Below are 22,210 nucleotides of genomic sequence, written 5' to 3'. Positions count from 1 at the left end.
TTCCTGCCACCAGGGCTGACAGCCTCCCAGTAGCAAGAGGCAGGGTGCAAGTCAAAGCTGTTGCCAACAGGGAAAAATCCTTAGCCTCGGAGCATTAACACGGAAAACTGCAAATAAACAAGCAGCAAACACTCCAGACAACAATTTCCCTGAGCTTTTTGCTACCAGCTGCAGGGGGAGCAGGATTTCCAGCAATCATGGAGCTGGCTGGGAAAGATACAGGGAGCATTCGCATACCAGTGCAACATGGAGTGAGCTTTTCAGCTCCTCATGCAGGGCTGAGCAAGGTGCATTTGTGCTTGAGCAGGGGGTACACCAAGAGCACACAAGTGGTTTAAGCAAAGATGCAATATGGTCTGCTCTGTACTTTTTAAGCACTTTAAGCACTGCTCCTGTATGGTGATGGCCCCTCTCTCCCCAGTTACTTACAGGGATGAGTAGAGCAGCAGCTCAGGCAAAACACAATGCACACATCAGCTCCTGATACTGGTTCTGCCCAGGGCTGCTTTGCCATCACTTGGGTTCACCCTCCTCTTGTGCCAGTGCAGCTCTGAAGCCGCTGGTTGCAGCAGCCCTGCTGGGAGGTGCTGCTCACCACATGGATGCTCCCCATGCGAGTCCAGTGCTGCATCTCACTTATTTGAAAATACACTTGTCACCCTGCAGGCTGCCTTTTTTTCTTGTAAATATATAAGTAAGTAAAATAATAGTAAAAAAAAAGAAAAAAAAAAAAAAAAAAAAAGGTCTATCTGCCAGGGTGAGCATACTACCCTGTTGGGGTGGTAAGGACTGGATGCTCCCGGGACTCTGGACCCCCTCACCTGCAGGAGCCATGCACATGCCCATCCTGGAGTGGTGAGAAATATTGACCCCCTCCAGAAAACCAATCATTACTCATTATCTAAACATGAGCAGAAAGTGTCCACTTCCAGACTCAGCTTTTGTTTTTCAGCTTTGTTTCTAATGAGTGAATCTGTTTTCATCAGTGACCCTTTCTGTAACAACATAGGTATAAGGCTTTTGCCTGTGTCTTAGTTGCTTTATGAGTTCTCATGAATTTCACAAGACATACACCAAATTTTGTGTGCGGCTCAGACTTCCTTTTGCATTATATTCCCCACAGGTGAATGCTGCATTCTCATCTCCTCTTTCTTTGCTCCACCTGTTTCACATACAGCTAACAGCTCCACCACACTTAATGGGAATGTTTTGTTCTACACAAGCATGAGCAATACCCATTTCCCTTGCTTTCCATTTTTTAAATTTGTTCCGCCCCAGAAAAGCATCAGTGCACAATCATTTCACTATATTTAAAGTGGGGAAGTTCCTCTTTCAGTCTGAAACTACCACTGTGCTCATGCTTAGGAGGAGATTTAGCAAGCATAACTTTTTCTTCTTACAACCTGCTCTCAGCAAGCTCACCCAGCTCATTTGACCCTTGCTGCTCTGTCTCACTTTCTTCAAGGGAAGATACCAGGCAGCCCGCCTTGCTCTGCCATGGGATGCAGCTCATGCCTCCTCATCGCCACCGTGCTCACCTGTGCCAGCTGCAGAGCCACCAGCACGGCAGACACGATGTGCACCGAGGTGAGTGGTGGCTGTGCCTGGTCTCTTTGTGGAATGTCAAGCACGGAGGTTGGGACTCGAATTATTTGAATCAATGAGAGGTTTCTCTGGGGGCTGGACACCTTAGTCAGGGCTGTAGGCATGTGTCGTGACACGTGCTTGGTGACAGCCGCTGCTTTCCCACCTCTTGGCAGAGGCACACTCCCTAGTGCCGCTGCCCCTCCATCGACACCAGGCTGGGGCTCCAGGGAAGTGCAAAGGAAGGCAAAAAGCTCTAGGGGTTCTCTCAGCAGAGCCAGAAAGGGGGCAGGGGCAAGGATTTTTTCGCTTATGCTATGCTCTCCATCCAACATCTTATGATGGTGGCTCTGTGTGACATTTGGCAGGCACACTGTAACCCATGAGCACAGTGAGATAGCACCAGGGTTTTTCCAGGGACAAAGGCTGGCCCATGAGGTTTTTGTTTTTCATTTTAAAAGGTGGGAGACGGAGTGGGGGAGAAGGCAAGGATTTGGGTTCAGGGAAGGAGCGCTGTGGAAACCAGCCCTCCTCCTTGCACAGCAGGGGCCTGCAGCAAATTCCTCATCAAATTAAATGTACAAACACCAGAGCATCCGGAGCTCTACAGCAGGATGCCCCAGGGGATGGCTGCTACCCAGCTCCCTCCCAGCCTTGCTCTGTGCCCTGCAGCATCACTAGAATGAGCTCAGCTTCGTTTTGATGGTAAAACATAGGCACTGCTCTCCTTTGCAGTGACAGCTAGGTGGCTGTCGTCTGTCTAAACTGCACGTTGCAGGGGGCAGCCCCGGGGCTTCTTAGTTGCATATTGATAAAGAAAGCATCATCTTTTCCGAGTTTGTATTTTGCCATTTCCATAGTTACCAGCACCAGTTGGGTGCTCACCACAAGTCTCGGGGCCACCTTGTCTGTCACCTCCCTCCCCGCAAGACACACCCCAGGCCCCAGGCAGGGCGAGAGGCAGCGGAGGAGCCAAGTCCCAGTGTTGTGTTGGTGAAAACCCCCGCCTGCTTCCTCCCACCAGCTTCCTCTGTGCTCCTCAGGGACAGGTATTGCACCCCAAAGAGAGGACGAACACATTCTCCCTCTCTGTCCCCTGACAGACACTGCTCTCCCTGCTCCAGCCTTTGCCACCTGCCTGCCCATCCCAGACCACTTTGCAGCACCCACTGCACCACCTCCTCCTCCTCCTGCCCCCTGAGGACTTGCAGACCCCTCACATGGCCCTGCACAAGGCCTCCTGGGTGTACATAGCAATGGGGGTGCTCTGCTGTGCTGGGAGGTGATGTCCCACACAGCGTCAGGACACCCCAGTCCATCTCCTCACAAGCAGAGCAGCTCAGGGCGTCCCAGTGTTAAGCTGCAGCCCCCAAGCGGCCCAGGGGACACGTCCCCAGTGGGTGTCCTGTGGCCTGACAGCCCAAGACATGGCCCGGCAGTGCAGGGTGACCACCTCCCAAGGAAGGCACTGGGGGCTGCAGGACGAGGCCATGGTCCCACAACAGGCCCAGGCTCTGCAACAGGCCCAGGCTCCGTCTGGCTGCTGGGCCATCAGCAGGCAAAGGCACGTCAGGCATGTTCAATGAGCCTTCCCTGGTATTTACAGGGCGGACTGCATGCAGAACAATCCGTTTTTACTTAAACTGAAAAGCCCTGATAGAAATTTTAAAGGCCTTGTGTATCAGATAAAATCTCTGTCTATCAGCAGCTATGCATTCTTGCCATTCCCTCACCACAGAGCATAACTGCAGTTGGGATCCAATTAATTTGGATGTGTTCCTCCCAGAAACATTCCCGGGTCTGCTCTTTTTTACCGCCTCTCTGCAAGATTTTTACTAAGACTTCTCCAAGAGTAATCTTTGTTACAAGACTCATGAAATTCAGAATTTAAACTACCTTGTGGGGATTTCATCTAAGGGATTAATAATTTATCCAGAATGGTAAACAATCCTCGAATGTGCTAACGTGGATAAGAAAGTACTCCAGATGAGACACACTTCAAATTAGCACAAGATTCGAGGTGTTTGTTTTAAAAGCAGACTTCACGAAGCCCAAGGGGCTGTGCATTTCAAGCCTGAGCTGGTGTTTCATAGGGTTCTGGCCGCTACATTTTTAAATAATTCAAAATTCTGTTTGTTTTTTAAAGTGTGGTAGTTTCCTATCTATATTCACAGTACATACCCCTTTGAGTTTCACTGTATGTTTTCCACAGATTACAGTGAATAAAAGCTACAGCTGTGAAGGTTTAGGATTGAGGGAGATTCCTGGAACACTGCCTGTCACAACAGAAATCCTTGACTTCAGCTTCAACGTGCTCCCTTCCCTCCAGAGCTCAACTTTCTCTGGGCTGAAGTCTCTTCTCTACTTGGACTTGACAAGGTAGGGGAGACCATCCTTCTGCACGTCGCCGTGGTCACCACCACTCCCTGCCCTTGTCCAGAGCTGGAGGCTCCTGATACACACCAGAGCAGCATCTCGCTGCCTTTGCAGAGTAGCCACCAGCAGCACTACTGAAGTATTTCACTAAGCAAAGACTGATATGCTTGAGCAATGTCTAGGCTTCTCCTCCAGTGGCAGTCATTTGCAGGGTGATGGATGAAATGTGTATTTTCTGCATATTACTATTGCTAAGACCAACAAAGTCACTAGAGCAATTTTTAATGCCTTTTTCGATATTGTTCACTAAAACCTATGGAAAGATACGATTGGGCCTTGTAAATGCTTGAATTTTTCTACAGGAAAATTCATTTTATTAAGTTAATGACACTAAAAAACTCATGTCTCCCTGACATCCACAAAAGCTTTCCCACACCCATCATTTCAGGAAAGGTTTTTCTGCTATTGTACAGCTTCCTCCCTAGAATTCTGTATTTAAATATGAGCTTACAAATACTGGGCAAACACCATTGGAAAAGATGGACACTTTTATCCTATTGAAGGCAAATGATCGTGATTTTTACATACATAATGTGTAGTTTGGGTTATCGGGTATTTAGTGAGAGTTTTGCAGGACAGGCCACTAATGCTGGTTTCTATTGCTCTCTCAAGATGTCAGATCAACTGGGTGTACGAAGGTGCCTTTCACAACAACAAGCGCCTGCAGACCATTGTGCTGACCGGAAACCTGCTCATGTTCTTGTCCGACACAGCATTTGTTGGCCCTCAGTCCCTGAAGCAGCTTGTCTTAACGGAGACGGGAATAACCACAATGTCCTTTATCCCGATGACAAATCTGGACAGCTTGGATACCCTCCTCTTGGGCAGCAACCACATTTCTTCATTGCAGCTCCCTCTCAACTTTCCAACTCAAAACCTCAAATACCTTGACTTTCAAATGAACCACATAAGGGTGATCACAGCAGAAGATGTCAGCATTCTTCAGAAGACCAATAACATAACTCTCATCTTTAAAGGAAATGACATTTTACACATTGAACCTGGAGCTTTCCAGTCCCACTTCTACACCTTGGACTTTGGGGGCTGCACTGACATCCCTGGGGTCCTTGCAGGGATACAGAACTCTGTTGTTCAGACCCTTTGGTTGGGAACATTTCAAGGTGTGGGGAAGGAACCCATCATAACCCCAGATGTTTTGCAAGGCCTCTGTAATGTATCTGTCAAGGATCTCTATTTGCAACTACGGCACTTCAGAAACCTAAACCCTGACACATTTCACTGCTTGACCAAGCTCCGAAAGCTGGACCTAACTCACACCCACATCAGCTCCTTGCCCCCTGGCATCAGTGGTATGAACTCGCTAAGGGAGTTAGTTCTCAATGCCAACTCCTTCGAGCACCTCTGCAACATCAGCTCTATGGCCTTCCCCTCTCTCACCCACCTCCATGTAAAGGGAAACTCGGAGACACTGCAGCTGGGCTCTGGCTGCCTGGAGAAACTGGCAGAGCTTCAGCACCTCGATTTAAGTCACAGTCACATTGAAAGCCCTGACTGCTGTAGCAAAGCACTAAATGGCTTGAAAAGTCTTCAGCACCTGAATCTGAGCCACAACACAAAGCTCCACCTCCGAGATGTGCTCTTTGAGGAAGGCAGTAGTCTGGAGCTGCTGGACGTAGCTTTCACTCATCTTCACATTGACACTTCACAGGGTCCCTTCCAAAATTTACATCTCTTGAAGGTCCTGAATCTTTCCTCATCCTCCATTAATACCAGCATTCAACATCTCTTTCAAGGCCTGGAAAACCTCGTGCTCTTGGACCTTAGTCAAAATACCTTTGAGTCAGGAATAGTGCCAAAGAACAAACTGTTTGAACAGTTATCCAAATTAGAGGTGCTAATTTTGTCATCCTGTGAACTGACAGCATTGGACAACCAAGCATTTCACAGCCTCAGGAAGCTACAGCGTGTTGATCTGAGCCACAACGAACTTACTGCATTCAGCACAGACGTATTTTCAAAACTCAAGAGCATCTACCTCAATTTTGCCTACAATAGGATCCATACTGTACCCCGTGACCAGCTAGAGTCCCTACCTGCCCGCAGCGTAATCAATTTAAGTTACAACCCCCTGGAATGCACTTGCTCCAACATTGGTTTAATCACCTGGTGCAGGCAGAACCCAGATAAAATCGAAGACCCTGAGGGAACGACATGCTCTGAACCCAAATCTCTGGCTGGGGTTCCGCTGGCCACCGTCTCACTCTCCTGTGGGATCAGCACTGCAGGAATTGTTGCAGTTGTCCTGGCAGTTTTATCCTGTGGTGCCATCTCCATTTGGTTCATTCACTATTTCAAGCAAAATTATCAGCAAATCTAAGTTTATGATGGGCGCTTAGTGTGAAGAGATGTACAGTAACCGGATTAGGATGAAAGACAATTTATGTTTTTTTTTGCATGTAGCCTGTATTTCACTTAACTTTTATAATACCTTTTCCATTTTTATTATCATTTTAAGAAAAATAATAAAATCTTTTATATGATCTTGGAAAATAAAGTGTGACCTGTGTTTTGAACATGAATAACTTCTAAGGAGATTCCCCAGTTCATCTCTATGCTAGCATTGCCTTTACAGCCACTAGGGCTAAGGCACCTATAGAGGGAAGATCCAAGAAACGAAACGCAGAATTTGTTCCTTAAAAAAAAATATAAAAAAAAATCACAGCATCCCATACACAACAATAAACTCTCACCCTCTCACTCTCAATCAATTACACTTGAGAAACAGCTTAGTTGGAGAGCTGGCACTAATGTATGCTGCTCAGTTAAAAGGAAAAAGGAGAGGGGGAGGGGAATCAAAACTTCCTGTGAAGGACTGGAGCAATGCTCATATGGTCACATAAGACCAACTCCTGCAGGGCAGACCACAATAGCCTCTATCACACTTCTCATTAAATTCTGATTAAAAGAGTACGTGCATTTGGCCAAGTGAGGGAGCTTGCTGCGTGCCCCTTTCCCATAAAGTGACCTTTGGCACGAGGGCTTTGCCAGCAGGCTGACCCCGTTGCACAGGCACAACCTTGCAGGGCCGGGCACGGCCCCTCTGCCTCCACAGAAGACCCAGCAGCACACGGGGTCTTGCTTTGCCCACAGCAAGGCTCCTGGCTGCACACAACCAGAAGTCGTGGTCACTCCTTGAACATTTTCCAAGCTCTCTTTGAGCAATTTCCACCCGGGAGTACAAAAACTCAGCTTCAGCTTCTGGCCCGAAGAAATTTCCCTGAAATCTTCTTGTTTTTAATCTGCCTATAGAAAGTTCCAGGTTCTGGGCACCAGGGTGCTTCTCCCTGCAGCTCTCCGTGCTGCTTGCAGGCACCCCCTGCTCCTCTGCTGCTGCTGAGAGGCTCTCAGAGACCTGCTCCTGACCCCGCAGGCAGGCGCTGTGTTTGAACCCACACGCTGTGCAGCATCAAAGCTGCCCTCAGTGCCCGCATCAGCGAGCAGCTCCTTAATGACGGATCTGAGATGTCACCAAGGCAGCCACAGGACAACTCGACCTGTCCTCAGGAACCAGGCAGCTCATGACTCAAGGCTCCCTCCCTCTGCAAACATAACTGGCTAAACAAGTCAATGCCAATAACTGCATTGTCCGATGAATGTTGGTGTGGGTACCCGTCAAGGGAAACCTGACCTACAGCCCTCACCAGCTTGTGGGTCCAGGAAAGCAATAGATAAATGGCTAAGCAAAAAGAGCACAGCACAGTTCACAGCTTCAAGAGCTAAAAAAAAAAAATGCTGCAAAGATCAGGAGATCTGTAAACATCGGCAACTTGAAGGGAATGCTGCATGTTGTGCTGGTACTCACTGATACGCTGCTTCATTTGGATTTTGGCAATTCATTTGGATTTAAGCATCACCAGTTTCTGAAATGCTACCCAGCATCACAGGGTAGATATGCGCATGGACTTCAGCCAGTTAAAAGTTGAAGCTGTCTGAAAAGGCAAAATTGTGAACGTGTTCACATGCAAGATACATTTGAGCAAGGCATGTTAAGTACAGACCTTTCTGCAATGCTTTCCCTTCCTTCCACACAACTCGTTTTACCTGCATCTGATGCCATTTTTGTTTCCTCTGTGATTTACATTAGTGTCACCTACACAGGGCAGGCTCTCTACTTTCATTGTCCTGTAAAACACCAGTCATTAGGACACTGTAAACAACAGTGCTGAGCCACATATATAGTATATGGAGTATACACAAAAATCCTGAATACAGGGGGGTGATTATTCTGAAGGAACATTTTACATAATATCCCAAAATGTCCAGATTTTATTTTTATATATATATATTATATATATATAATATATATATATATATTTTTTTTTTTTGAAGTCCAAAGATTTAGTCTTGTATTACTTAGCAAAGATGTATACGGAAAGTGACAGTAGATTTATTTTTCCTTGTAGAATTTGTTTACCCAATCAAGCTCTGATCTAATGCACTCCTTGGTATCTTGTCAGGACTTTTATGTTTCAAGTGCAGCCAAGGAGTCAGTGAGCAGGGACAAGGGAATTGCCTGAGCTGAATGGTGCTCAACAAAACCCAGCTCACTCCTGGGATAGAGATATCACTGACACCATGGTATGACACAAAGCTTACAGGTAAAGATATGGTCACTGGAAGGACAACTGATGACGCGCAAGCCATGAACTGGGACACCCAAACACCCTTTCGTATCTTCCAGTCCTGCTATTTATTCTTTGGTCTGCTAATCACTGTCTGAATACAAACATGACATCCCTGCTAATTCTTACCAACCTCAGGAGAAAATACAGAACCTGAAGGAACCTTGCAAGCTGGAAGTTCAGTTCTTGAAGAGGGAAGCCCACATTTCTCTTTCAAACCATGAAAAGGATTCCCAACCCAGGTGAGATGCAGGCTCTTTCTACAAAGGCAGAAGTGAGGATGACAGGCCATGCCAAATCTGATGGTCAACCTTTCTCTCCTGACTGCTCCTTCCTCAACACAAACCCCCCTACACCACCCATTTCTGCTGGCCCTGAGTGCTGTGGGGTTTGTGGACGTGCAGCTTTCCACAGTTCCTCACAGAGGGATGGCTACTGCAGTCAGAGACAGCACAGCAGGCAAGGCAGTCATACAGTCAGTTCTCAACTCTGGTCATTTCCTTTCCCCAAGCTGCTGCATCCCCCTCTCCCCTCCCATATTCATGCACATCCCCTGCCACTGTACCAATTTTGCAGAGCATCTGTCTTCTGCTGGGTTTCAGCAAGTCAGAAAGACTGGGGGTAACTCACTGGTTTCAGTCAGAGAGCACAACAGAAGTGATTCTGTAAGGCTGATGCACTTGGCTTTGCAGAGGTGAAAAGCACAGGGAAAAACATGGCAGTAAAACATTAACAAAAATAACCTGGCACACATCAACCAGGCGTGAAAAGCTCCTTTATCAGCCACTGGCAGCAGAACAGTAAGGACGTGTGGATGTGCTCCTCTACAAGACAGAAAGACAAAAATTAGGGGACCAGTAGTCCTGCCCGCTGCTCCTCCTGACAGGATTGGTCTCCATCAAAGAGGCCATTGGGCACTGCGGGCTCTGCTCCACCTCCTCTGCCTGGCTCAGTGCATCTTCTTTATTATGTGGGAAAAAAATAGTAAAGGGAGATTTGAATATATTCAAGGGTAGAGATTTCAAAACTGAAGAAATGTTGCACTTAACACTCATGCTTCATGAATTTGCTAAGGTGGAGAATTTAGCATGAATAAAAAAAATAAATGAAGATTTGGTGTGTTTTGAGAAGGTACTGAAAAACACTGTAACTTATTTCAATGAACAATGATGTACGCTGTGGAGGAGGGATTGAAGTCTCACGTTTCAGGTTACTGCAGTTGTTACCAGCAGCCAGGTACGTTGTCCATCCATGCCCCTACCTACTGAGCAGCAGTGCCGTGGTGCCAGCCACTGCCTGAGACAAGATACTTGGCTCTCCAGACCTCCTCCTTCTCTAGACCAGACAATGATTCTCATGCAAAATCCTTAGCCAGCACGTGCCTGAAGGGGTGCACTGGGTTGGTATGAGGGAAGAAAATAACTGCCCACCTCTGAGTACAGCAGGGATGTGCCTGAAGTTACGGGAGCGAAAGCAATCAATGGAAAATACACAACAGTGTTTCATGCTGAATTTTTATTTCAATGTTATGCAACTGCATAAGTATAAATAATTGTGTTCAATATGCAACAATTATGACATCCATAAGGAGTTTCTTAGAGAAAATAAGACTGCAAACACTTTATTGCACAGACCCTAACTTTTTTTTTCTTTTTCTTTTTTTTTTTTTTTTTTTGTCTCTCTCTCTCTCTTTTTTTTTTTATTTTTTAATTTTTTTTGGTAAGCTGAGCAATCTACAGCAGTAAGCTACAAAGGAACACATCAAATCTACAATCACAGAAAGACTGACCAAGTAGCACACAGGTAGGAGGATCTCTAACAGCTCACTGATAAGGTAAGCACCCAACAAACGAACAGATACTACATAAACACAAGCTTACGCACCGTTACACTTCCAAAATGCAAAAAACTTATTTGTCAGAAGTGATAGTGAACTATACAAAATATACATAAAGGTATACTGTAAACAAATAGCTAGATGTGCTTTAAAGGAAACAGAGGGGAGTTAAAAAATGCAGAAGACTGTAAACTAGGAAATACCTCCCAGACAGAAATGTTATATTGAAGTGCATTAGCATTCATTTGTAGTAACTGCCAAAGCACAGATAAACTGTAAATGTTGAGACCATTTTCTCTTCAAAACTGATCAAAAATATTACCCATCACTCACTAGCTCCTCTGTGAATGCATCAAAGGCAGTATGAATGTTCTAGTGTCACATGAAAAATCAGAAGTTGTTTATGATTTTCTTTCCAAGACGGGTTTGCTGTAATCCAACTCAACTAATTAGCGTAATAAAGCTTTTCCCAGAGGGAAGTTAATTCTGAATCCTATCAGTTGTCAATCAAACCTCCAAATCAAGATTATACTGTGCTTTTAAGAACAAATTTCTAGCTTTTGAGACAGAAAAGACAATCCGTAAGCCCCAATGAAACAGGTATGGGCCTAGGCCTAGTTTAGCTACATAAAACAGAAATAAGCAAAACCACCATTCTGTTGATCCCAGTCATCTAAAAACACACATCTGCAAGGATATTTTGTAGTGCTCCTGTACGTTTCATGTTTTACCTTTTGTCCTTCAAAACAAATAATCTCCACACTAAAATGATCCAAGTCTACATGTTCCACAGTATACAAAATTTAAATAAGGCTTAGCAAAAGTAAAAAGACAGTAACATTCTAGCACCAAATAGCTCCAACAGGTTCCTTTGTTACAAAATGCTTCTTTTATAATTACAGTATTACTCTTTTTTGTTTTTGCATACAAATAAAAAGATTATGTTATGAAATGTATGGAGCTACTCAATGCATTTAGAAATGAATGTGAAACCCAAAATTTCTTGCTAAAAACAGCAAGTTAGTCTACAACATAAGGCCCCAGCTACTTATTAAAATGTATCGGATGTCCTGAACTTTTTTTTTGAAGATATGATAGTGGAACTGTTTTTTGTCTTTTTTGTCCTAATTGCCATAAAATAGAAAAAAAATAATAAAAAAAAAGCTACAGCTGTATGAAGCTAATTATGCAGGCCTAGATGCCATAACACACATTCTCTAAGTTTGTCAAAACCCATGATGAACATAATTGTACTGCAAGTCATGTGCTTATATTTGTGCCTCACACTGTAAGGGCCTGAATTTTAAAAAGCTCAAGGAAACCAAGAGAGGGTTGCAGCAGAAACCAAAGACACGGCATGTGCTTCAGAGTCTCGGCCTTGTCTGAGGGGAAGGTGACAGAAAGCACTCCCTGCAGACGAGACCAGCACAACCATTCCATCAGAGAACACAACTCCTCCTGGGATGCCGTGATAGCCAAGCGCTCTTCCCTTATCTTTAATCACACCCACTCTACCAGGCAGGCTTTGTGCAGTTCGGAGATGCAGTTAGATCTTGTGTTAGATCTGGTGAAGCAGTTAGCCAGATACACTACTATCAAAATCTGATTACTAAAAATACATGTAAAAACTCATAATAACCCATCATGTTCATTCTTTTCTTGTATTTTTACCTCTAGCTAGGATTTTTACTAAGTAAAAATGTGGCATGTTTTTATCCTCCAGGTTAGACCAATACTTGTGCATGTCCATGCCACATGTGAGTTTTAGTAATTCAGTTTCATATTTGAGTATGGCAAATAAGTAGCAAAGCAACTATCTTTAAAAAAGGGAAGAGTAAACAATGCTATCAGCAGCAAAGTATATATGCTACATTCAAACCCCAAACACATCACTAGGTATTTACAGAGGAAATCATTTCTTCAACAGCTTTCAGCTGTGTATCTATTTTTGTACAAATACTATATGGTAACAGTTTTACCGGTTAACATTGGGAAGGCATTTTGAAAAAAAAGTCCTTTCTATATATCCCCATTCTTTTTTGTCAGTGACATGAAAGCTTTGCCACACAAAGACACTACACAGTGCTGGTTTAAAGATGGTCAAAATATATTGTCTTTGTTTCAGCTAGTCTTGTAGTTATATCTGCAGGTAGTACAGTCAACAGTTTTTTTTGTGAGGACTGCTCCGCGAAGCTTCCTTTCCTCGCCGCTGCCGAGCTGAGTCTTTGTCATGAGAAAGTGCATTTTGGCGGTCAGGTGTGGTTGCTGACCTAGATAAATCTTTACCTACATTCTGTTTTCTTGAAGCAGACTGCTGAGCCTGAACAGCATCTTTTCCCTTTACATCCACAGTGTTAACAAAAGACTTTTCTTGATTTCCGGGTTTCCCCCCAGTGTTTGAAGTAGAGTGGTGGGCTTCTACTACAACAGCAGCACTGTGCAAGGTCATCAGTGACACACTTTTAGTCATTTCTGCCTTACCATACCCCGTGGAAGAGGTGCTTTTCTTACTTAGTTCCTTGCAGCTGGCCACAGGAAGCTCAGGTGAAGCTGCTTTAACCTTTGTTGAAGATGCATCACTCTTCTCTGAAGACAAAACAAATGCTTCTTGTCTACATTCAGAGAAATTGGTTGAACTAGTCAGTGGTTTTCCTGGCATTGCAGCCACACGGCAAGAACTTTGCCCACTGGCACCTGACAAATGTTTTACTGCAGCCTGCTTGTTTGCATCCTCTGGCTGTTTTTGATTAACTTGTCCTTTCCCTTTTGAATCTTGAGAGCATTTGCTACTTGTGATTGATTTTTCTGTTCCTTTTGCTGTGGCATCACGGTTTGTGAGGCAAAGGGTAGGCTCTACTTTCCCACTGTCGTGTTGAACATAAAGTGCATCAGTGCATGTTTTTCCTTCAGGTCTTTTATCTGGAGACGCTGCCTGATTACTAGGGCTTCTGTCTGCCTGTTTGCTCAGCAAGAGACAGTCTTTCACAGTGGAAAACTTTGGAGACACGGTTTGTTTCTCAGTGAGGTGAAGCAGCTTTTGATCAGCGGATTCCCCAAAGCCTGCTGGTTCTTGCCTTTGCATTTGCTTAGAAATCTCTGGCCCTGTTGGTCCTGGGCCAAGAGCAAAGGATCTGGGTTTGGTGTCAGCAGTGATGGTGCTCACTTGAAGGGTGGATACCAACCCATGCTCAATAGTCATAGGCTTTTCGACCTGAACATGTTCGTTGTTCATTTTTCTCAAAGAACCTGAAACAAAAGAAGGGGGATCTGGCACGTTTTTACTGGCATGTTTGCCATCTTTCCGCGAGCTGACAGACACCTGAATAATTGTTTCTTTTTCTTTTGTTTCTGGAGTGCATGGTTTTTGTGAAAAGGTCTGTTTATCCAAGTGCTTAGACTTAGAGGAAGTCACATCAGAAGCAGGCCTGAGCTTATTACTGCTGCTTTCCACACAGATGGCAGAAGGCTTCACATGTTCTTGAATACCTACATGAACATCTACAGCACAGTTTCTGCTTACAGCATCTCTCGCAGCAGGGGAGACCAGAGCAGTAAGCTGTTGCTGAGGAACTTGGCTGGACTGTGTTCTCTCAGTGGTCTGTAGCCTTATGTCAGGGACCTGCTTCTGATCTTTCTTTCCCAAATCTTTGGTGTTGTCCTTCTGCACAGAGGACAGCAGTACAGACTTATCATTTTTAGGATCACAATCCATTGAGGGTCGTTTGGATGGAGGAGTTTCACTCTTTAACTCTATAGTAACTTTCTTAGACTCGCTGAGAGCTTTCTGCTTGGTTATATCCCTTTCTACAAAACTAACGACAACAGTGTCTTCTTTGTTTAACTGTTTTAGAGCATCTTTGCTATCCTTAGGTTGTGCCTTGGGACCAGCCGCTTGCATTTTTCCTTGTATCTGAGATGGCATGGCAAAATCAGCAGATTTTTTTTCATTGCTTTTGGAGTAGCTTGTTGTCAGAACGTCTGAGACAGATACCTTCAGAGATGACTCCCTGATCACCTCCACCTTTGCAGGGGTAGGTTCACAACTTCTTTGGGTTATTGGCTGCCTGGCAGGCAACTCCTTTTGCCCTTGCTTCTCTTTGCCTAGAGCTTTTTCAGGAGTGCTCTGAACAGTAGAAAGTTTGGAGTGCGTTTGTGTAGTTTTAACACTCTGACTCTGAACAGCGCTGGACTTTGCTTCCACTGAACTGTCCTTCTGTTTTGAAGGGGAGGTGTCTTTCTTTTGAACAGCTTCAATAACAGAAACACTGACTTTAGCAGCTGGACTAGAAGCCTTTTTCTCCGTCACTACTTCTGCAGCCACAGGCATGACCAGTGGATTTGGAGAACTCTTGCTTATTTGCAGAATCTGAGGTTCTGGTATGTTAATTTTGCTAGATTTTGAATAGCTTAACAACTGCTCTTTCTGACAGGCCACTTCTGCCTTTCCACCACCTTCTTGTGGTGCTGCATGTTTAGGAGATCCCACGTCACTGCTGGCGCTCTGTCCTTCTGGCAGTACACACACAGGCAAATCAGTCTTCGAAGCCTGTGGTCCAGAAAGTAAGGCAATGTCTAGTGTGCCTTCTATTGGTTTCAGGCAGGAAACAGACCTCCCATCAAGTTTATATTCTGATGGACTTTTTCTGACAGGTGACTCAGTGGAAATCACGGCTGATTTTTCCACACCTGTTTCTGCTCGGCCATTCAAGGTTTTGAGGGGAACAAAAGAAACGGAATTAATCTGAGCAGCATGTGCGCTGCTGATGAATGCTCTACCCTCAGCAACAGTAGTGGAATCCTGCTGTATGCTTATGGGTCTGACTGTGTTAAGTTGAAGGCATTCGTGAGCGTTTGTTGTCAGTTTGGGTTTTAGCACTGGACAGACACTCTCATCTTTTTCTTCAAAGGACAGTTTCTTTCTAAAATAACCAATATTTGCAAGTTTGCCATCTAATCTTTCATATTTGACAAATTCTTTTGTTGGTACATTTTTATCTGTGTTTTCTCCCTTTCCATTAAACATCCTGTCAGAGGACTGTGATGGCACATCCTGCAGTGTGCATGGAGGGGAAGTTCTTTTGAAGTCACAGGAAAGGTGACTGAATTCACTAAGCGGAGGCCCATGACACAACGTCTGCGCTTCTAAAGCAACGCACTCATTTGATCTCAAGTTTGCATTCTTTTGAAGGGTGTCTTTGAGTATGTCACCAGCTGACTGGGTCTCCAAAGCAATGATTTTTGTTTCAAACTGATTTGATCTTTCTAATACCTTCTGGAATGCTTTTTTGTCTCTTTCTTCCAGTCTTAAGGTATTGGGATTTTCTGGTTCGCTGCTATGTTCATGTAGAGCAGCATTTGCTTTTTCAGCAAAATCTTGCTTTTTCATAACAATCTTGACCTTCAGCTTCTCTCTGTCTAGCTCATCGATGGATTCTTGCCTACCTAATTTACGAGAAATGGGACGTTTCAAGCAGCCCTGTTCTGCAGGTCTGACTCGTGTGAGTGATGGCACATCAGATACATTCTCCTCCAAACTCTGAAGAGTTACTTCCCTCTGGGACAATTCTCTGTTCACTTCTTCCTGGGTCACCTCCAGACTGTGTTTTCGTGAACATAAGTGTTTCTTATCACTGGCATAAGAGGGTGCAAGTTTCTCTTCAGACTGGACTCTCTTTAAGAGTGGAGATCGTGGTGGCTCTGCACTCTTTGGCCTAACAATATGCCTTACAATAGTTGGAGGGGAGTGCATTTTGCTAGGAAAAGATTGAGCTATTTTCGTATTTCCAAGTGAATGTCCTAGCAAGGGCGATGGAGATCGCTGAGGAGATGTGGGCTGGGGTGTTGGAGAAGGTGTCCGTGCCAGCGGAGAGAGAGGGATGCTGCCAGCTGATTTGCGTCTTCCGGATCTGTATCTTTGCCCACCAAGCTTTGGACCCAAGCCATGAAGAGTGCTGGGTCTTATGTGTCCTGAGCCAGCTGGAGAATTGGGAGCACTTGAACTAGGGGAACTACTCTGGGAAGAATTAGTACCTACAAAAAGAAGAAACAAACCAAGCATGAGATTAGCAAGAATAACAATCTTGCCTAGCAGAAGAATGAGAGGCAGTGCTTGCACTTATCCAAAGAGGATGTATGCTATCTGTTCTTATAGCATTCCATGATTTGGAAGGTTTTAAGTGACTGGGCTTTAAAACACTCATCATTCCAGAATGTTGCTATTTCTCCCTTCCACCCTCTGTTCCTTCATCCAGCTTGAGTTCTTGCCTCCTTCTATTTAAAAGGAACACCTAATGTTTTCTGGCACTTCAAAGCAATGATCAAGATTTACCAATAATTTACCTCCAGCGCAGGGTTTGTAGAACAGCATTCACTTTATTAGAAGACACTAAAATCACAACAAATGTGCGATAGGAAATTGAGACAGATGAAGCCTGTTTAAAAGTCAGAAACATCTGACAGCAGCTGGTTCCTCTTTTCAATAATAAATCCACATTTGTGAGAACCCATGCTAGTCGTATCATGTAGCAACTTTTTCCTCGGTTTCATTCTTGTATCAGCCTCTCCTAGGCAAGATTCTACTTTGTACTCTAAAACTGGATTGTTTATAACTCAACTTACTGCTTTGTAGACTTACATTTTCTATCAAAAACTACAAAACTACAAACCTAGCAGAAAATTCCATTTTGTATCATGAGAGCCCCTTAAGATTTTGCATCAAGAATCTTTTTTTCCCTTTTCAGACAGAAACCAGCTGCTGTTCAATAATTACGTCTGTCTGAACTGACTGCTCTCAGCAGAGCATGACAGCATTGGGGGGCTCACAAGAAGCAGAACACACTTCAATTTCAAGTAATTTTCCTCTGCCCTCCATTCTTTTACACTCACCAGATGGAAAATCAGGAGTGGAGCGGTAACTTGGGGTAGGTGACCTTGGAGACAAGCTGTGGGTTGGAGACCCAGGCAAGCTCTCCCCTGATGAAAGTGATCGGTTCAGGCAGGAGAAACTTCTGCTGGTGTGAAGAAGAGGTGAGGGTTGCTTGGCCAACTTTTTAAACAGAGATCTTCTCCTAGTGTGAGAAGAGCACAACATTAATCCAAACGTAATATGCAGAAAAGATACAATTACCACATGCAAAGCTCTTGTGGCTGATGTTGCTTCATTCTCCCAGTACCCCCCATGAAAGGAAGTATGAAACCTATGTTTGCATGAAACCAAACCTGTCTGCAAAGCACGAAGTTCAGAAAATACCCTGATTGCTAATAAGTGGGATAGATATTTTAACTAAATCTATTTGTACTAAAACGTATTCATTGAATTTCAGAGGAACAATTAACTTCTTATGAGCATAAATCTTAATTTTCTTAAGAGCCCACCAAAACTCAGTATCTATACAGTACAAGCAATGTATTTGTGGAATATGTGTAAACATTAGCATCAAAGCGAAAAAATATACATAAACTTAGTACTAGAAAATTTAATGAAGTAGAAAAAGCTATACTGAATCCAAATGAAGACACCACCGCAGTTACTCATTTGCTTCCCCATAATCGTTTGTAAACCCTGGAAAATTTTTAAGTGGCATTTTAATGGATATACTATAGGCAAAATGGGAATGACAGAATGCATTACACCCACAGGATCTCATAGAAGAAGGTAAAAAAGAGGGGCAGGAAGTATGAGAGGGAATTGGATTAACTTGATTTTAAAATTATTTGTTATGTCCACACACACAAGAACACACATTCATCATGAACCAAAAAATTTACTCACCTCTCTAAACTCTCTTTTTTCTTGGTTTTCTTACTGCGCCTGACCATTCTGCTTCTGTAGCTGTTTCTCCTGGCAGGTCCAGTCTTGATGGAAGTGTTTTCAAATGGTGTTGTCATAATTGACACTTTGTTGCCACTCTGCCAAAATACAGACAATCTTTAGACAGAGTAATGGAAGACCTCTTAGCTTTAAATTAAGTTGCACTACAAACAGAAATGCAATAAAACAGCAACAGAGTAAGCGCTGGCAGCATAGGGAACTCCATGCAGAAGTTGCCAGGCTAATTTATGTCAGATAAATGATGACTGGAAAATTCTCAAACTGCTGGCAAGATTTCTAAACTACTTAATTCCAAGGACCAGCTTCAGGACAATAAGAAATTCTAATAATTTTAACTAGATAAAAGGGAGCAAGGTGTGACCAAGGCTGATAATAATAAGTGAAATAAGTTTCTATAGAAACATCTTATTTAAATATTATGAAAGGCAAGTTCCTGTACAGTAGGAATACATTTCAAATTCTCTGTTTCCACTTTTCCTCATTGATTTCACGTTGATAAGGAGAAAACGAGAAGTAGTATTATCGTCAATAGCTTGAGTTACCTGATGAAGATGGTTGGATTCATGGAAGTGCTTTTCCTGCATATGTCAAGTTTTTTTGAAAGAGATACACATCTTTGCATCAGTACCCAAATATACTTTAGGTGTACCAGTAGTAGTGTCAGTTCCTTGCAGTGAAACTAAAGTCATCCTAGGATACATAGAGTCGCTAACTTTTCTCCACATCACTGCAATAACAGCTTAGAGTTTGTACCTGAACAATCATAAAACCTGGTAGCTAATTTCTGAAAGAAGAGAACATAACCCCACAATCCCTGGTGAGGAACTGCGAAGTGCTTATGTGTCCCAGTTAACCAAAAGTTACCTTTAACAACAACTCAATGACTTCTGTATGAACAAGACCATGCACTGGTTCTCCATTGATATGAGTAATCAGGTCCCCAGCTTTTAAACCAGCCTGGTGTGCTGCACCTCCTTCTTCCACATTCTAGAAATCATAGATGGAGAAAATGGATGCTTGTTAATTACTCTCCATACTTTCAAGAGTAGCTTTATTTTATCAATTCTTTCTATAAAAGTGGTTGTCTTTTAAACACAACAAAGAAATACAGATATTACAGATATTGAATCCTTATGAATGAAGAAAAAAGAAAATCTGACAAGTAATCACTTCATCATCAACTGCTTACTTGATTTTTGTACTTACATGGATGTGGAATTGTTTCAAAGCTCATTATTTATTACTGATAGTCAGTCTTTTTCATGAATGACAGATCCTCAAAGTTTTTCATATTTCAAACTGATTTGCAAATTTCTAAACAAAAGCACTACTTTAAATTATCCTACCAATGACCAGTCAAATGTGGAAGTAACTCAACTTTAGTGAATTCCTTAATTGAAGCTGTTTAATGAACTTCATGTGTATTTCAAAATTTTCTGTTTAGTTTTAGTTTTGCAGACTCTGCCCCCAGTCAAAGAGAGGCTGTGCCAACCCTTTCATTTTCTAAGCTACAGTACCCTGTTTACAAGTGCCAAATTTGCTAAAAGTGAAATTGACCCATGTTGTTAAAGGCAGAATCAGGCTTGGGCCCCAGGTCCAGGACATGGACCTGTTGTAGCAGGTCCAGAAAGGGCCACAAAGATGATCAGAAGGCTGGAGCACCTCTCCTATGAGTACAGGCTGAGGGATTTGGGGTTGCTCAGCCTGAAGAAGAGAAGGCTCCAGGGAGACCTTACAGCAGCCTTCCAGTACCTAAAGGGGGTCCACAGGAAAGCAGGGGAGGGAGTGTTGGGGTAGGACAAGGGGAAATGGCTTTAAGCTAAAACAGGGGAGATTTAGATTAGATGTTAGGGGAAATTCTTTATTCAGAGGGTGGTGAGGCACTGGGACACGCTGCTCAGAGAAGCTGTGGATGCTCCTCCATTCCTGGAGGTGGTGTGCAAGGCCAGGCTTGTGTGAGGTATCCCAGCCCATGGCAGGGACATGGGGTGATCTTTAAGGTCCCTTTAAGGTCACATGGGGTGATCTTTAAGGTCCCTTCCAATCCAAACCATTTTATGGTTCTGTGGTCACAGATAGGTACCACTCCTGTCAAAGATGCGTATTATATGGGTCTAATTGTCCCTACTGCCAGCACTGGCCTTGTGCACAGGCACAAATTTCATTCCAAGGTAACTATTCAGCACAATATCACATTTTACAGAGTAGCTGTCAAAAAGCAAATACAATGTACACAAAAGATCAAAAGCAAATATATCACTAGTTTTCTCTGGCTATATGTAAGAAAAAGATTTAACTTACCCAAACAATATGGTGCACAGTGTAGATATCACTGTCACCCACGTAAACCCTGATTGCTCGGATGGTGAAGCCATACTTCTTTCCTGAACTGTGAATTACTATCGGCTGATGAGGACTTGAAGCAGCAATTGAAGAATCACGACTGGGAGAGGAGTCACGGGAGGATGAAGGATCAGATGACAGTGAATGAGGTGACATAGGACTTCCCAGAGGAGAAACACCAAATACATCTGGAAGAAAAAAAGTGCCTATGAGAATACATTCTGAGCACACACAAACATATACACAAAACTGGGAATCTATTTAATGACACCTTTTGTGACAAATTATTTCGTTGTGTTTGCATAAAGACTCTCTCCTCACTGTGCATGAAGCTTTAATGAGTTTGAAGCTTGACCAACAAACCCAATTTGAGAAATTAATTTAATTCCCCCATAGCATAACCTGATTTCTTAATGCTAACATTAACTTGCTAGATGTAGGCTGTTTTTTTCCTTTTAGATATGAAACACTCATTGCTAACTCTGAAAAAACAGTCCTCAATCCTCTTCCTTACAAATACACATGAAAAGAACATCACTTTGGGAGCAGATGCTATCGTGAGTACATCCAAAACCACCTGTCAGATCAACCAGAAGTTTTAAAGAAAGTGTTTGCGTTCTACATATCTAAAAACACTACCGTAATAAAACAACAGTATCTAATTGGTACATGGACAGTAACTCACAATGCTTGTACCAAATCTCCATTCCTACATTCTGATAGTTAAGACCGCACGACTTTCTTACAACAATATCAATTATGGCTTCATTTTATTTTATTGTTTTGAAAGCACGCTGTGCTCACACTTGCTCAAATGTAAACACAATTGCTGCAGCATAAAAAAATACTCTGGTGACTATAACAAGATGACAGCTCTTGAAAGGAATGCAGCCCAGAAACATTCCAGGTTTGGCTGCTGTGCCAAGCAATGTCATGTGAGGGCAGATAGGTTTTGTCAACAAAGGCACTGAGTATACTGACTCCCTGAATCTGAGTCACCAAAGGCTCCTACAGATAGCTATCACTGGGTTAATGCTGAATTCCCACTACCAGCCAAACCCAGAGTGGGCTGAACTGTCACCACCCTCTGGATCTGAAACTTTCCCAGATCCCCTCATCTATTTCTCTCTTTAGTCTCACCCTGTGACTCTCAGCCACATGATCAGTGACACTGGCCATCTGTTGTTCTGGTTTATTTTATTGATGAATGTGAATAAGGTGGATTTTTTTGGCGGTATTAAGTAATATATGAGATTTTGCTTGATATAAATGTGACAAGAACATTCCTACATGTAGCCAAATCTAAGTTCAGATTTCATAGAATGATGAGATTAAACTGAAAGAAACCTCCAGTTTAATAAACACTGTAATTCAGACTATACTATCTCTGAACAGCAATTCTTGACAGATGTGAAAAGAACCAATAGAAGGCAAACTGATAAATGAGTGTTGCTTGTCTGTGTAGACTGCCGCATGTGTACCATGCTCTTGTGATAGCTAATCTGAATAATTAGCATGCCCTGTAGACCTTCTGCA

General features: G+C 43.4%; 2 protein-coding genes across 6 annotated transcripts in view; one reads left to right on the top strand and one right to left on the bottom strand.

Moving 5' to 3' along the window:
• The first annotated feature begins 1,383 nt into the window (after positions 1–1,383).
• CD180 (CD180 molecule) lies at positions 1,384–6,425 on the top strand. The gene is made up of 3 exons (XM_082782451.1): positions 1,384–1,587; positions 3,797–3,963; positions 4,633–6,425. The coding sequence occupies exons 1-3, from the start codon at positions 1,498–1,500 to the stop codon at positions 6,356–6,358; spliced, it is 1,983 nt and encodes a 660-aa protein (XP_082638577.1). The 5' UTR covers positions 1,384–1,497; the 3' UTR covers positions 6,359–6,425.
• A 3,738-nt stretch (positions 6,426–10,163) lies between these two features.
• Positions 10,164–22,210, bottom strand: part of MAST4 (microtubule associated serine/threonine kinase family member 4) — a 300,676-nt gene continuing 288,629 nt past the window's right edge. For all 5 annotated transcript variants that reach the window (XM_082783232.1, XM_082783235.1, XM_082783233.1 and 2 more), the window contains 5 exons: positions 20,633–20,862; positions 19,196–19,318; positions 18,272–18,408; positions 17,386–17,567; positions 10,164–16,530 (listed from right to left, as the gene is read on the bottom strand). In XM_082783232.1, coding sequence (XP_082639358.1) covers positions 12,659–16,530; positions 17,386–17,567; positions 18,272–18,408; positions 19,196–19,318; positions 20,633–20,862 — 4,544 coding nt within the window. In that variant the 3' untranslated portion in view covers positions 10,164–12,658. The remainder of the gene's footprint in view (positions 16,531–17,385; positions 17,568–18,271; positions 18,409–19,195; positions 19,319–20,632; positions 20,863–22,210) is intronic.

This window comes from Aythya marila (assembly GCF_965140915.1).
Source record: "Aythya marila genome assembly, chromosome: Z".
In the NCBI taxonomy this organism is placed as follows: Eukaryota; Metazoa; Chordata; class Aves; order Anseriformes; family Anatidae; genus Aythya; species Aythya marila.
Note: the sequence above shows the minus strand (reverse complement) of the source record. Positions and strands in the feature narration are given on the sequence as shown.